This window comes from Schistocerca gregaria, chromosome 3, assembly GCF_023897955.1.
Source record: "Schistocerca gregaria isolate iqSchGreg1 chromosome 3, iqSchGreg1.2, whole genome shotgun sequence".
NCBI lineage: Eukaryota > Metazoa > Arthropoda > Insecta > Orthoptera > Acrididae > Schistocerca > Schistocerca gregaria.
This window is the reverse complement of record NC_064922.1, coordinates 171001380-171016205: the sequence shown is the minus strand read 5'-3', so window position 1 is coordinate 171016205 and position 14826 is coordinate 171001380. Positions and strand designations below refer to the sequence as shown.

The 14826-nt window shown below is 41.1% G+C and overlaps 1 protein-coding gene across 1 annotated transcript; it reads left to right on the top strand.

The window, feature by feature from the left end:
* Positions 1-8989: 8989 nt before the first annotated feature.
* LOC126355297 (uncharacterized) lies at positions 8990-9775 on the top strand. Its single transcript, XM_050005588.1, has one exon. The coding sequence runs from the start codon at positions 8990-8992 to the stop codon at positions 9773-9775; it is 786 nt and encodes a 261-aa protein (XP_049861545.1).
* The last annotated feature ends 5051 nt before the right edge of the window (positions 9776-14826 follow it).

The window sequence follows — 14826 nt, the reverse complement described above, 5'->3', positions numbered from 1 at the left end:
CACAATTTTATTTCCGTTTCTGTGGTTGCTACAGTATCGTTAATCATCTCTTTTAGTATATTTACTGGTTCTATCTCTTTTTCGAAAATTCCTGGCATTTGGAAAATGTACTACCCCAGTGTCTGCGGTTTCCTCGATTGATACTCACATTTATCTATATTGTCTGAATTGTTGCATTGTTTTTCTGTACGTCCGGCTGATATAATCCTTTCTTAATGTGGAAGCATCAAATGAGAACTGTCTATGTATTTTTCTATGAATTCACTAAATTTTGGTTGGCTCAGTTTATATATAGGAAGAAAACCTGAACAAAGTTCTTCAGAGAAAGGTAAATAAGACTGTCAGTATTAGAGCATTCTCTGTAGCGTTTTTCCATTTTCAATTCGTTGTGAGCCACGATTGTTTCTTTTTTCTGTTGCCACATGCGGCTGAACGTTAAATGACTTCTTCGCAGTTACCCTTAGATCACACAGTTTATGATACAGCATTTTACCATAAGTCTAAAATACTTTCTCGCTATATTGGGACATGCACTATAGTAATTTTGCTTGAACACTTTGCTTCATTTTAGGCTTTTTTTCTGAACTACTACACACTTTCGACTTCACCAAAATTAAATAACACAATCAAACACTTGTCTGCATTGCAGATTCTGGAATGGCTTAAACGACTATCTGCTCATGGAATAACAATATGCTACACATACTTACTGTTGCATAAATGTGAGGTCCATATTGTGAATTCAGACGAATTAGGTGATCTGTTGATATTTGACATTTCCCAGGAAACAAAATGATGCAATTCTGGGAAACGCAGTGTTGAAAACGGAAGTTGCATGAGAGAAGTTGTTTTCTTCTTTGAAACAATGAAAATATAACGAGTATTAGCGGTACCCATTACTTAATAAAATATGCTCTAGTAGAGAGAAACGGCCATATTTGCATAAATGAAAAATTGCATTAATACTTTTAGTTTCTTCTTAACAAGAATTTATATGTATTTAAGAAAAGTGCTAGTTTTACTGGTAAATATATGCCCTATCATAAAAATCCTGTCCCTAGTCATTAGTATTACTTTATTTATTATAACTGCCTTGCCGCAGAGGTAACACGGGTTCTTGTCAGATCACGTAAGTTAAGCGCTGCTGGCCTGGGCTAGCACATGGATGGGTGACCATCAGGTCTGCTGAGCGCTGTTGGTAAATGGGATGCACTCAGCCCTTGTGGGGCAAACTAAGGAGCTACTTGATTGTGAAGTTAGGGCTCTGGTCTCGTAAACTATATGGCTGGGAGAGCAGTGTGCCGAACACATGCCACTCCATATTCGAATCCAGTGACTCTTGTTGCCTTAGGATGAGGCAGCAGCCGGTCGGTACCGCTGGGCCTTCATTGCCTATTCGGGTGGAAATTAATTTAATTTAGTTTAGTTCTTTTTTATTATAATTACGTCTGTAGAAATCTGGCCAATAATGTTATGTTGTTGTTGTTGTGGTCTTCAGTCCTTAGACTGGTTTGATGCAGCTCTCCATGCTACTCTATCCTGTGCAAGCTTCTTCATCTCCCAGTACTTACTGCAACCTACATCCTTCTGAATCTGCTTAGTGTAGTCATCTCTTGGTCTCCCTCTACGATTTTTACCCTCCACGCTGCCCTCCAATATAAATTGGTGATTCCTTGATGCCTGAGAACATGTCCTACCAACCGATCCCTTCTTCTGGTCAAGTAGTGCCACAAACTTCTCTTCTCCCCAATCCTATTCAATACTTCCTCATTAGTTATTTGATCTACCCATCTAATCTTCAGCATTCTTCTGTAGCACCACATTTCAAAAGATTCTATTCTCTTCTTGTCCAAACTATTTGTCGTCCATGTTTCACTTCCATACATGGCTACACTCCATACAAATACTCTATGTTAACAAATTTCTCTTCTTCAGAAACGCTTTCCTTGCCATTGCCAGTCTACATTTTATATCCTCTCTACTTTGACCATCATCAGGTTATTTTGCTCTCCAAATAGCAAAACTCCTTTACTACTTTAAGTGTCTCATTTCCTAATCTAATTCAATCAGCATCACCCGACTTAATTCGACTACAATCCATTATCCTCATTTTGCTTTTGTTGATGTTCATCTTATATCGTCCTTTCAAGACACTATCCATTCCATTCAACTGCTCTTCCAAGTCCTTTGTTGTCTCTGACAGAATTACGATGTCATCGGCGAACCTCAAAGTTTTTATTTCCTCTCCATGGATTTTAATACCTACTCCGAATTTTTCTTTTGTTTCCTTCACTGCTTGCTCAATATACAGATTGAATAACATAGAGGAGGGACTACAACCCTGTCTCAATCCCTTCCCAACCACTGCTTTCCTTTCATGTCCCTCGACTCTTATAACTGCCATCTGGTTTCTGTACAAATTGTAAATAGCCTGTCAATCCCTGTATTTTACCCCTGCCACCTTCAGAATTTGAAAGAGAGTATTCCAGTCAACATTGTCAAAAGCTTTCTCTAAGTCTACAAATGCTAGAAATGTAGGTTGGCCTTTCCTTAATCTAGCTTCTAAGATAAGTCGTAGGGTCAGTGTTGCCTCACGTGTTCCAACATTTCTACGGAATCCAAACTGATCATCCCCGAGGTCGGCTTCTACTAGTTTTTCCATTCATCTGTAAAGAATTTGCGTTAGTATTTTGCAGCTGTGACTTATTAAACTGATAGTTCGGTAATTTTCACATCTGTCAACACCTGCTTTCTTTTGGATTGGAATTATAATATTCTTCTTGAAGTTTGAGGGTATTTCGCCTGTCTCATACATCTTGCTCACCAGATGGTAGAGTTTTGTCAGGACTGGCTCTCCCAAGGCCGTCAGTAGTTCCAATGGAATGTTGTCTACTCTGGGGCCTTGTTTCGACTCAGGTCTTTCAGTGCTCTGTCAAACTCTTTACGCAGTATCGTATCTCCCATTTCATCTTCATCTACATCCTCTTCCATTTCCATAATATTGTCCTCAAGTACATCGCCCTTGTATAGACCCTATATACACTCCTTCCACCTTTCTGCTTTCCCTTCTTTGCTTAGAACTGGGTTTCCATCTGAGCTCTTGATGTTCATACAAGTGGTTCTCTTATCTCCAAAGGTCTCTTTAATTTTCCTGTAGGCAGTATCTATCTTACCCCTCGTGAGATAAGCCTCTACATCCTTACATTTGTCCTCACCCATCCCTGCTTAGCCGTTTTGCACTTCCTGTCGATCTCATTTTTGAGATGTCTGTATTCCATTTTCCCTGCTTCATTTACTGCATTTTTATATTTTCTCCTTTCATCAGTTAAATTCGATATTTCTTCTGTTACCCAAGGATTTCTACTAGGCCTCATCTTTTTACCTACTCGATCCTCTGCTGCCTTCACTACTTCATCCCTCAAAGCTACCCATTCTTCGTCTACTGTATTTCTTTCCCCCATTCCTGTCAATTGTGCCCTCATGCTCTCCCTGAAACTCTGTACAACCTCTGGTTCTTTCAGTTTATCCAGGTCCCATCTCCTTAAATTCCCACCTTTTTGTAGTTCTTCAGTTTTAATCTACAGGTCATAACCAATAGATTGTGGTCAGAGTCCACATCTGCCCCTGGAAATGTCTTACAATTTAAAACCTGGTTCCTAAATCTCTGTCTTACCATTATATAATCTATCTGATACCTTTTAGTATCTCCAGGGTTCTTCCACGTATACAACCTTCTTTCATGATTCTTAAACCAAGTGTTAGTTATGATTAAGTTGTGCTCTGTGCAAAATTCTACTAGGCGGCTTCCTCTTTCATTTCTTAGCCCCAATCCATATTCACCTACTATGTTTCCTTCTCTCCCTTTTCCTACTACCGAATTCCAGTCACCCATGACCAATAAATTTTCGTCGCCCTTCACTATCTGAATAATTTCTTTTATTTGATCATTATTTGATCATACATTTCTTCAATTTCTTCATCATCTGCAGAGCTAGTTGGCATATAAACTTGTACTACTGTAGTAGGTGTGGGCTTCATATCTATCTTGGCCACAATAATGCGTTCACTATGCTGTTGGTAGTAGCTTACCCGCATTCCTATTTTCTTATTCATTATTAAACCTACTCCTGCATTACCCCTATTTGATTTTGTGTTTATAATCCTGTATTCACCTGACCAGAAGTCTTGTTCCTCCTGCCACCGAATTTCACAAATTCCCACTATATCTAACTTTAACCTATCCATTTCCCTTTTTAAATTTTCTAACCTATCTGCCCGATTAAGGGATCTGACATTCAACGCTCCGATCCGTAGAACGTAAGTTTTCTTTCTCCTGTTAACGACATCCTCTTGAGTAGATCCCGCCCGGAGATTCGAATGAGGGACTATTTTACCTCCGGAATATTTTACCCAAGAGGACGCCATCATCATTTAATCATACAGTAAAGCTGCATGTCCTCGGGAAGAATTATGGCTATAGTTTCCCCTTGTTTTCAGCCGTTTGCAGTACCAGCACAGCGAGGCCGTTTTGGTTATTGTTACAAGACCAGATCAGTCAATCATCCAGACTGTTGCTTTTGCAACTACTGCAAAGGCTGCTGCCCCTCTTCAGGAACCACACGTTTGTCTGGCCTCTCAACAGATACCACTCCGTTGTGGTTGCACCTACGGTACGGCTATCTGTATCGTTGAGGAATGCAAGCCTCCCCACCAATGGCAAGGTCCGTGGTTCATGGAGGGAGGCATATAGTTATATGTGTATACAATAATGTCGAATGGTCTATAAAGTACGAAACGTTTTGTGTCTGGGCGATACATTCCCAGTATTGATATATGAAATATGAAATGAGGAAATAAAAAATTTTGTTTTGGCTTGGAGTGCCAGTTACTGCATTTAACTACTCAGCAGTTTAGGGGTGATATTTGTTGCAAGTGATTACTGTTCTCCATAAAGGACACAAGATGCAGAGAAAGTATTGGATGTGCTGTAAGCACCATTGAGTAGGAAAATCTGTGGAACGAATATTTATATCCTTAGAACGGAATTGCTTTCGCCAACACATATTGCCGTCAGGCATTATGTGAGTATGGTGGGACACAAAGTTTATATGCAAGCAGTCTGCGGATTTGGGATGTTATCACATCAGTGGGAGAGACAGGCTCCATTCAGAAATATGATGGAGTTTGAAATATGTCTAAAAGCTTTGAAGAGAGATATGCAAGGAGATTCTGCTTGTTCAAGGCAAGTGACAACTACGACGTCGCTATTTTTTCTTATAGGTTTTAATGACAAATGCTGCAGTTGCGTTGCGAAGCGGCTTTCTTGTGCGCTATAGTGAATGTACCCCCCCCCCCCCCCAAAGAAACTAATTTGTAGTTGGTTGTAAGCAAATTATCAGGTTACATAGTCCGTTATTTATATCTACGTTTCTCTATTTATTTTACTCTCTATATAAGGCATGTAGACAATAAAATTTTATATCTTTTTGAGTTAGTAGACTGACTAATACTAGGTACAGAAAGCTAGTTGAAACCTGAAACTGGTAGCAGTGAGATGCCTGAGGAAAATATGAGTGAATATCGAAAGGATAGGTAAATGAGAAATGGAGGTGTTGTATTTGTTGCACTAGACAAGAAACTCATATCCAACAAGATAGAAATTGAAGCTGCATACAAGATTGTTTGGGCAAGACTCAGTATCAGGGGTGGACACAAATGATAACAGGATCCTTCTATTGCCCACCAGACTCATCTCCTAATGTAACTGAGAACTTTAGAGAAAACCTAAGTTCACTTGTAAGTAAGTTCACTAGTCATATTTTAATCATGTGGAGACTTTATTCATCCAACAATTAATTGGAAAAATTATAGTTTTGTTAGTGGTGGGCTTGATAAGACAACACGTAAAACATTACTAAATGCTGTCTCTGCAAACTACCTAGAACGGATAGTTCGGAAGCCCACTCATGATGAAAATATACTGGATCTAATGGCAACAAATGGACCTGACCTCTTGGAAGATGTCCCCATCGGAACTAGTGTCAATGACTATGATAGGCTAGTGGCAACAATGATTACCAAAGTACAAAGGACAGCAAGGAGAAGCAGAAAGACGTATATGTTCAGTAAGCTAGATAAAAAGTCAGTAGTGTCGTATCTCAATGAGTAACTTCAAACTCTCAGCACAGGGCAGAAGCACGTAGAGGAACTATGGCTCAGAATTAAAACAATAGTTGACAATGCTCTGGACAGATATATACTCAGTAGAACAGTTTGTAATGGGGAGGTACCTACATGGTATACAATTACTGTAAAAAATTTTCTAAGGAAATATATATTATTGAATAATATGTGTAAAACAAAGTGTAGGGCTATGGATAATGAAACTCGTTTGGCTGCCAAGAGAGCAATGTGTGATGCCTTCAAGACTACAACAGCAAATGTTGTCAACTGAAATTTTACAAAACCCACAGAAACTCCGGTCGTACGTAAAGGCTGTTGGTAGCATGAAAGTTAGTGTCCAGTGTCTAGCGAATGAGACAGGAACTGAAATTGAGGGTAGCGAAGCAAAAGCTGAAAGATTAACTACATTTCCACATGTTGCTTTGCACAGGAAAATCCAGGAGAATTGCTCCAGTTTAATCCTCGTACCATTGAAAACATGAATGAAATAAGTATTAGTGTCAGTGGTGTTCAGAAACAGCTGAAATCGTTGAAACTGAACGTAGCTCGAGGACCCGATGGGATCCCTGTCAGATTCTATACTGAATTTTCGGCTGAGTTAGCCCCTCTTCTAACTATAATCTATCGCAGATCCCCAGTGCTTGGAAAACAGCACATGTCACACCATATACAAGAAGGATAGTAGGAGCGATACATAAAACTGCCGTCTAATATCCTTGATGTCGACAATGAGGTATCTTGAACAGCATGGATTCCGAAAATATCGAGCATGTGAAACTCAACAAACACTTTTTCACATGACATACTGAAAGCTTTGGATCAAGGTAGTCAAGTAGATGGCAGTATTTTTTTTATTTCCGGAAAGCATTTGACTCAGTACCATATATATGCTTGTTGTCAAAAGTACGATCATGTTTAGTATCAAGCGAAATTTAGAGTGTATTGAAGACTTTTTGGTAGGGAGGAAGCACCATGTTATGTTGGATGGAGAGCCATAGTGTGATGTAGAAGTAACTTCAGGTGTGCCCCAGGGAAATGTTTTGGGACCTTTGTTATTCATGTTGTATATTAATGACCTAGCAGATAATATTATTAGTAACCTCATATATTTTGTATATGATGCAGTTATCTATGAGAAATTACTGTCTGAAAGACGCTGCATAAATATTCAGTCAGATCTCGATAATATTTCGAAGTGGTGCAAAGATTGGCAAATTGCTTTAACTGTTTAAAAATGTAAAATTGTGTACTTCACAAAACGAGAAAATGTAGTATCATATGACTATAATATTAAAGAGTCACTGCTGGAATCGTGCAACTCATACAAATACCTAGGCGTTACACGTTGCAGGAATATGGAATGGAATGACCACATCAACTCGGTCATAGGTGCAGAAGATGGAAGACTGCAGTTTATTGGTAGAATAATGGGAAAGTGCAATCAGTCTACAAATCACTCGTGCGACCGGTTCTAGAATATTACTCAAGTGTGAGTGACACATACTACATTGGACTAACAAGGGATATTGAACGTATTCAGAGAAGGACATCACTAATGTCTGGCCACAGGTTTGTCTGATCTATGGAAGAGTGTCGCAGAGATATTGCAGGAACTGAACTGGAAGACTCTTCAAGAGTCCGAGGAAGTCGATTAACAAAGTTTCAAGAACCGGCTTCAAATGATCTCCTCTACGTATCACTCGCAAAGGATCGCGAAGATAAGATTAGACTAATTATTGCACATACAGAGGCATTCAGGTAGTCATTCTTCCTGCGGTCCATACATGAATGGAACGGGAAGAAACCCTAATAACTAGCACAGTGGGACGTACTCTCTGACATTTACCTCGCGGTAGTTTGCAGAGTATAGATGTAGATGCATATCACATTTCTTAAAGTATTTATTTGACGTATTTTAGGCGAAAATAACTACTATATTAGAAAATAAATTTCACATTAAGAAATTCAAAGGTTTGAATAAAATCTCCCGTACAGACACACACACACACACACACACACACACACACACACACACACCTCTATAAAATTCTCCCTATCGGCTATAAGCACATCGTTATGTAAAGCGTTTGGCTGGATTCACCAAGTAAAAGAAACTTTATGACTACCGTAAAATAAGCACAATAGCTTGCAAAAGTAACTAACACGATGGAAATTACGCAACTGTCAATTAAAAATGTTATGTGCAGATGAACATTGTTCGAAAAGTGTACGTATACAACAAACTGACTTATTCTCCGTTGACTACTTTCGATCTGCATATGTTGCGGCAACAGTTCGGCACTATTTGTGTTACAAATAAATGAATGTGTGAAAGCAGGACAAATACGTGTAGTATTAAAGTTTCTCTGCTGTCGCAAAATGTAAAAAACAGTGTCATTCCAACATAACTTGACTATTTCGATTAGATGTTGTCGACACGCGCAGTATTAGCAAGATATGCGTAGTCTATGGCAAACACATACAGTTTTCATCTCTGAATGCAGAAGACAGTCTGTTGTTTGTGCAAACAAGCTGTGTTAATTGAGTTATCAACATTGATGCTTTCCATATTACAATATCTGTAGTTCTAAATGTCGTAACTGTTTGCCGCTGATAGAAGTGTGCAGCGAAGTTATTCTACATTTTTGAGAGCTCTGGTGCATTCGGCTTCGACAATGCATTGCAAGTAATACGGAAAGTACGTATCGAACTACCATCAAAACAGCTACAGAAACCAGGGGATAGCTATAGTGACGAGGAAACCTAGCGACCGTTCTGTGCGAGTTTCCACAGAGTTCTGCGACCTATGAAGCGACTTTGCGTTATACTTCTGTTACTAAAAATTTTTATCTTTGAAAATTGTTTATGCCAAAAAGAGGCAGAAGTGATGTGTAATTATAATTTTTCTACTGTAAATTACAGCAACTCCGAAACAGCTTCGTCCAATAAGCACAAAAGTGGAAAAGCGTCGTGCGATAAACAAGTTCTTATCAAGGGACTGAGTCATATGGGCGTCGCAAACCCCGAAGACGTGGGTATACTACCTAGCTCCGTGAAAAATCTCGACGATCTTTGCAGCAGAATTGAAGAAGCTCTTGAGAGAATGGTTCCTGTGGCAATCAGCTGTGCAACAGACGAAGAAATGATCTATTTCAGGACGCTGTTGATCGGTATGATTGCTCTTAGTTCCATGCTCTGTAACAACAACACTTTCAGGGCAGACTACAAAACGCAAGAGAATTGTCTGAATAAACTCTATTGGGATCTTGAAGACTGCGAGGGCCCAGCCCAGTGGATTTGTAATAAAAATGAAACATTCGTTTGTGACACTTACAGAAAGATCCAAACATGCGTCTTCCTGAAGTCGGGCGTGCTCTGTGGATGGACGGGTGCTGCAATCATGAACGTAGCGCTTAGGGAAGCCACAGATAAGATGCTCCGCAAGAAATGCAAAAATGTTCGGTGCGAGCCAACCATACCGAAAGATATCGTCTTTGCGACATTTGGATCATCTCCCCTCTATGTGGCAGACCTGTGCACATTATTTGGAGCTTTTATTTCTTCGTTGTTCTGCTTTATTAATCGTGTATAAAATACGAACATCAGCATCAAGCGACAGCTTGCTTTGATGGTATGCAGATCTTCTTGTAAATGAGGGCAAATGCTTACAATAAACCCGAAAGTGAAGTTAGTTGCGTTAATTGTTAGGTGGATATTACGCCCACACTACTAATGCTCGAAGTCTGGGTTTGGCTAGCCTCTGTGTTCTTGAAGTCACGTCAATACTACGGCAGATGCTTACCGAACCTCGACGCGTGAGTGTCGAAGATTCACTCGCGGGAATCGTCTTATGTCGTATTTTGGCTATGGTACTTCTAGGAAGTGTGTTTTGATACAAAAAATTAAGTTTAAATTTTAACTATAATTTTGCGACACCAAAGCGTTCGCCAAAATGTTTTCTGGGGACGCACTTTACGAGAAGGAGAAAAAAATCCTAGAAGCTGCATATAGAAAGCAGAGGGGCAAGTGCACGGTCCGATTTCACCTGTCTGCTTTGACCCATGACGTCCCATATGATGTCATGAGTTAACGATGCGAAGGATGTGATCAGGCTGTTATTAAATGTTGCTTGCGGTTGCCATAGTTCTCGTGTAAATTATAGTGCTTGTAAACTGTGGTGTGTATTTCCGTATTTGACATAATTTGAAAGGGAAAGGTAAGAGCACAACTTGAATTATTACGAGTGTAACGATTAGTGATTATAATTATATTGTTGTTTCTTATAATTATTTGGGTGTTTTTGTAATGTAGCACATTTGTTGAGGATAGACAGGAACCTTAGTGCACAACTAAAACTTTCACTTGGTGAACGGATGTTGTATCAAAGTGTAGGTTTCAGCTGTATTGGTTTAGTTATAACTGCGATACTGGTTTTTATGGTTGGGTGTCAGGCTTATGTATCACTGTCTTCGCTGGCTATAAAGATCAAGTATAATGAAATATTCGATTCCAGTTGTGTGTTTCTTGGACTGCATTGTTTCGTTTATTCTGGAGGATGTTCTGTGTTTTGTTGTTCGATCATGTAATTGTTGTATGAGAGGGGGGGGGGAGGGTAGTTTTGGTTGAAAATCAGAGCATAGCTTAAATTGTCGGGTCTAGTGAAGCTGGGGATACAACCCGTCGGCTTTGACCAATGACGTCATACATTATCATAGATAATAATGTCTTCACTTTCGGCCATAGATAATGAAACAGTTCTGTGTTCCGGATAAGTGCTATCATTAAAATAATTGAATGTGATTTTAAAAGAGATCGCTACATATTGCTCGAAATATTCCTCGTATGCATTTATTTAAATAATTGTTTGTTTGAAATTCATTCTGTACTTAATTTCATTCTTATGATATAGAGGTAACTTGGAATATTCGTTTCTTATTTTAGGACAATTTTTAGTTTCTGATTTTCGTTTGTAGTTATTGATTTATCTGTTCCGACGAACATAGATGATTTGAGAGAGGCTATGGGCGTAGACGTGTTGGCCACGATTTGTTTTTTACAAATGTGTGGTCTCGCTGCCGAGTATGTTCCATGTCGTTAGTGCGGCGAACATATGCGCCTCACAAGTGTATCTTGTCGCCGTACTCACGACTTATTCGTATGGCGTTACATGAAAGATCGATCGTGGCAGTCCATTAGACGAGGGACGTGGTTAAAAAAATCTAAGCTCGCCTTGAGAAACATTATGAAAATCACATACTGATGGTGTTTGAGATATCCTGTGTGACTGTGTTTCCATGAATGTCGTATGAGTAAGCGTACAGTTGCTTATTGGGACTCTTTTTGCAGGGAATACGTGAGGTATAGAGGGGGGGGGGGGCGGACGAATGTCATAGTTGAAAATGACGAGTCGCATTTTGGCAAAAGGAAGTGAAGTACAACAAGGGGGAACCTCTGGTGGGCTTATGGGTTTGGGGGGCTGTAGTTTCAATTCAAGAATGTGACGATGTAGTGTTTAAAGTAGTACCCAATCGAAGGATGGAGGTTTTGGTCAGCTTAATTTAAGATCACGCTGCAGAGGGTTCCACTGTAATTTCAGATGGTTTTTCTTCATATAGGGATTCAGGGGAAAGGGGTTATCAGCATCTCGTAGTTAATCACAATATTGAGTTCAGATCATTATCCACAGGGGCTTTCACAAATAGCATAGAGGGTTATTGGTTAGCTGTGAAATTTCTTGTAGGGAAGGGAAACGCCGGATTTCCGCACTTCAGTCACTTAGACAAATATTCATGGAGGTGTAGTGTTCCTCAAACACACTGCCCGTTAAAATGTTTTGTTAAACGTGATGGGCAAATGTACCGCCCGAAAAATGTTAGCTAATTTCACATTAGGATGGGGGGTGAGGGTGAATATGTGTGTATGCGTGTGTGTGTGTGTGTGTGTGTGTGTGTGTGTGTGTGTGTGCGCGCGTGTTTTCGTAATGTTTTGCTTGTTGTGTATGTGGGTATGTGATATTTGTTGACGTCTTTCGAGGCGAACCGACCTTCTGTTCTTCTAAGAAGTTCCCGTGTGGTAAGTTCAGTTTTCCATTTTTTTCTTTTACTGCATTTGGATATTTTGACGTATTTCATTTTTGTATTACGCCATTATGTATGTTTTCATGTACTCCAGTACGTAATAGAGATTTCGCAGCTGTCGTTCTTCTTTCGTTTCCCAGTACTAGTATCAGTACGATTTTTTCGAATCTGTACTAGCAATATTGAAAGGGAAACGGCCGACACATCTAAAATTTGTAACCCGCCCTTCAGTTGACCTTTACAGTGGCACTTCCCTATTCTAAAAGAATGACATATACAATACTGATGAGATTTACCTACATATGCAAGATAGAAATGTTGTGTATAGCTACACAGCTCAACTAAAGAATGGGATACTATTGTCACTGCTGTGATCAAAACTATAGCTTTCAGTCGATACTATTACCATCAAAGGCGAAAAAAAACTGTACCCCATAGAGAAGTACGGGATACAAATTGTATATGTGTCGACTTATTGCCTCTTCGTGTAGTTCAACTGAGGTACAGGTTGCAAATGTAACGTACGTCCATTTTCACGTTTTCGTTTGCATATATATATATATATATATATATATATATATATATATATATATATATATATACTCCTGGAAATTGAAATAAGAACACCGTGAATTCATTTTCCCAGGAAGGGGAAACTTTATTGACACATTCCTGGGGTCAGATACATCACATGATCACACTGACAGAACCACAGGCACATAGACACAGGCAACAGAACATGCACAATGTCGGCACTAGTACAGTGTATATCCACCTTTCGCAGCAATGCAGGCTGCTATTCTCCCATGGAGACGATCGTAGAGATGCTGGATGTAGTCCTGTGGAACGGCTTGCCATGCCATTTCCACCTGGCGCCTCAGTTGGACCAGCGTTCGTGCTGGACGTGCAGACCGCGTGAGACGACGCTTCATCCAGTCCCAAACATGCTCAATGGGGGACAGATCCGGAGATCTTGCTGGCCAGGGTAGTTGACTTACACCTTCTAGAACAAGTTGGGTGGCACGGGATACATGCGGACGTGCATTGTCCTGTTGGAACAGCAAGTTCCCTTGCCGGTCTAGGAATGGTAGAACGATGGGTTCGACGACGGTTTGGATGTACCGTGCACTATTCAGTGTCCCCTCGACGATCACCAGAGGTGTACGGCTAGTGTAGGAGATCGCTCCCCACACCATGATGCCGGGTGTTGGCCCTGTGTGCCTCGGTCGTATGCAGTCCTGATTGTGGCGCTCACCTGCACGGCGCCAAACACGCATACGACCATCATACCACCAAGGCAGAAGCGACTCTCATCGCTGAAGACGACACGTCTCCATTCGTCCCTCCATTCACGCCTGTCGCGACACCACTGGAGGCGGGCTGCACGATGTTGGGGCGTGAGCGGAAGACGGCCTAACGGTGTGCGGGACCGTAGCCCAGCTTCATGGAGACGGTTGCGAATGGTCCTCGCCGATACCCCAGGAGCAACAGTGTCCCTAATTTGCTGGGAAGTGGCGGTGCGGTCCCCTACGGCATTGCGTATGATCCTACGGTGTTGGCGTGCATCCGTGCGTCGCTGCGGTCCGGTCCCAGGTCGACGGGCACGTGCACCTTCCGCAGACCACTGGCGACAACATCGATGTACTGTGGAGACCTCACGCCCCACGTGTTGAGCAATTTGGCGGTACGTCCACCCGGCCTCCCGCATGCCCACTATACGCCCTCGCTCAAAGTCCGTCAACTGCACATACGGTTCACGTCCACGCTGCGCGGCATGCTACCAGTGTTAAAGACTGCGATGGAGCTCCGTATGCCACGGCAAACTGGCTGACACTGACGGCGGCGGTGCACAAATGCTGCGCAGCTAGCGCCATTCGACGGCCAACACCGCGGTTCCTGGTGTGTCCGCTGTGACGTGCGTGTGATCATTGCTTGTACAGCCCTCTCGCAGTGTCCGGAGCAAGTATGGTGGGTCTGACACACCGGTGTCAATGTGTTCTTATTTCCATTTCCAGGAGTGTATATAGGTCAACGGAAGTAGGGGGTAGAAATATTATGTACGTAGCTCCTTCTGCCATCGGTAATACTACTATCTGCGTAAGAATAGACTATTAGTGCTAGCAGAGGCGAAAGAAACAACAACTGAACAACAGAATTAATGCTAACGAAAACGGAGAAAGCGACGTACGCTAAACTTGTATCCCGTACTGCAGTTTACCAATACAGTTCGAATGAGGTTCGAGATACAACCCATATATATGTGACGTGGGGTACGTATTCTATGCGACCAATATTTCTATCCATTTTTCCCCTTCATTTTCCACAAACACGCGATATCCTTAACGTGAAAGTACTACTTGCCTTGGTATATGTCAACTATATTTTTCGTCTCTCGTATTGTTTTGTTTCTGAACAGTCTTGTCACCTCTTTCATCTATGTAATAAATGCTCCCTGGCTAATTCTGACGTTATTGGTCAAAGCCGACAGGTTGTATCCCCTGCTTCTCTAGACCCATTGTCGATAGAGAAACAGGTAGCAGTAGGGCAAGTTTAGGCAGGAACTTAA

What these genes read in the sequence shown, in the direction of transcription:
- LOC126355297 (XM_050005588.1), top strand. Translation starts at nt 8,990, where the DNA reads ATGAAGCGACTTTGCGTTATACTTCTGTTACTAAAAATTTTTATCTTT.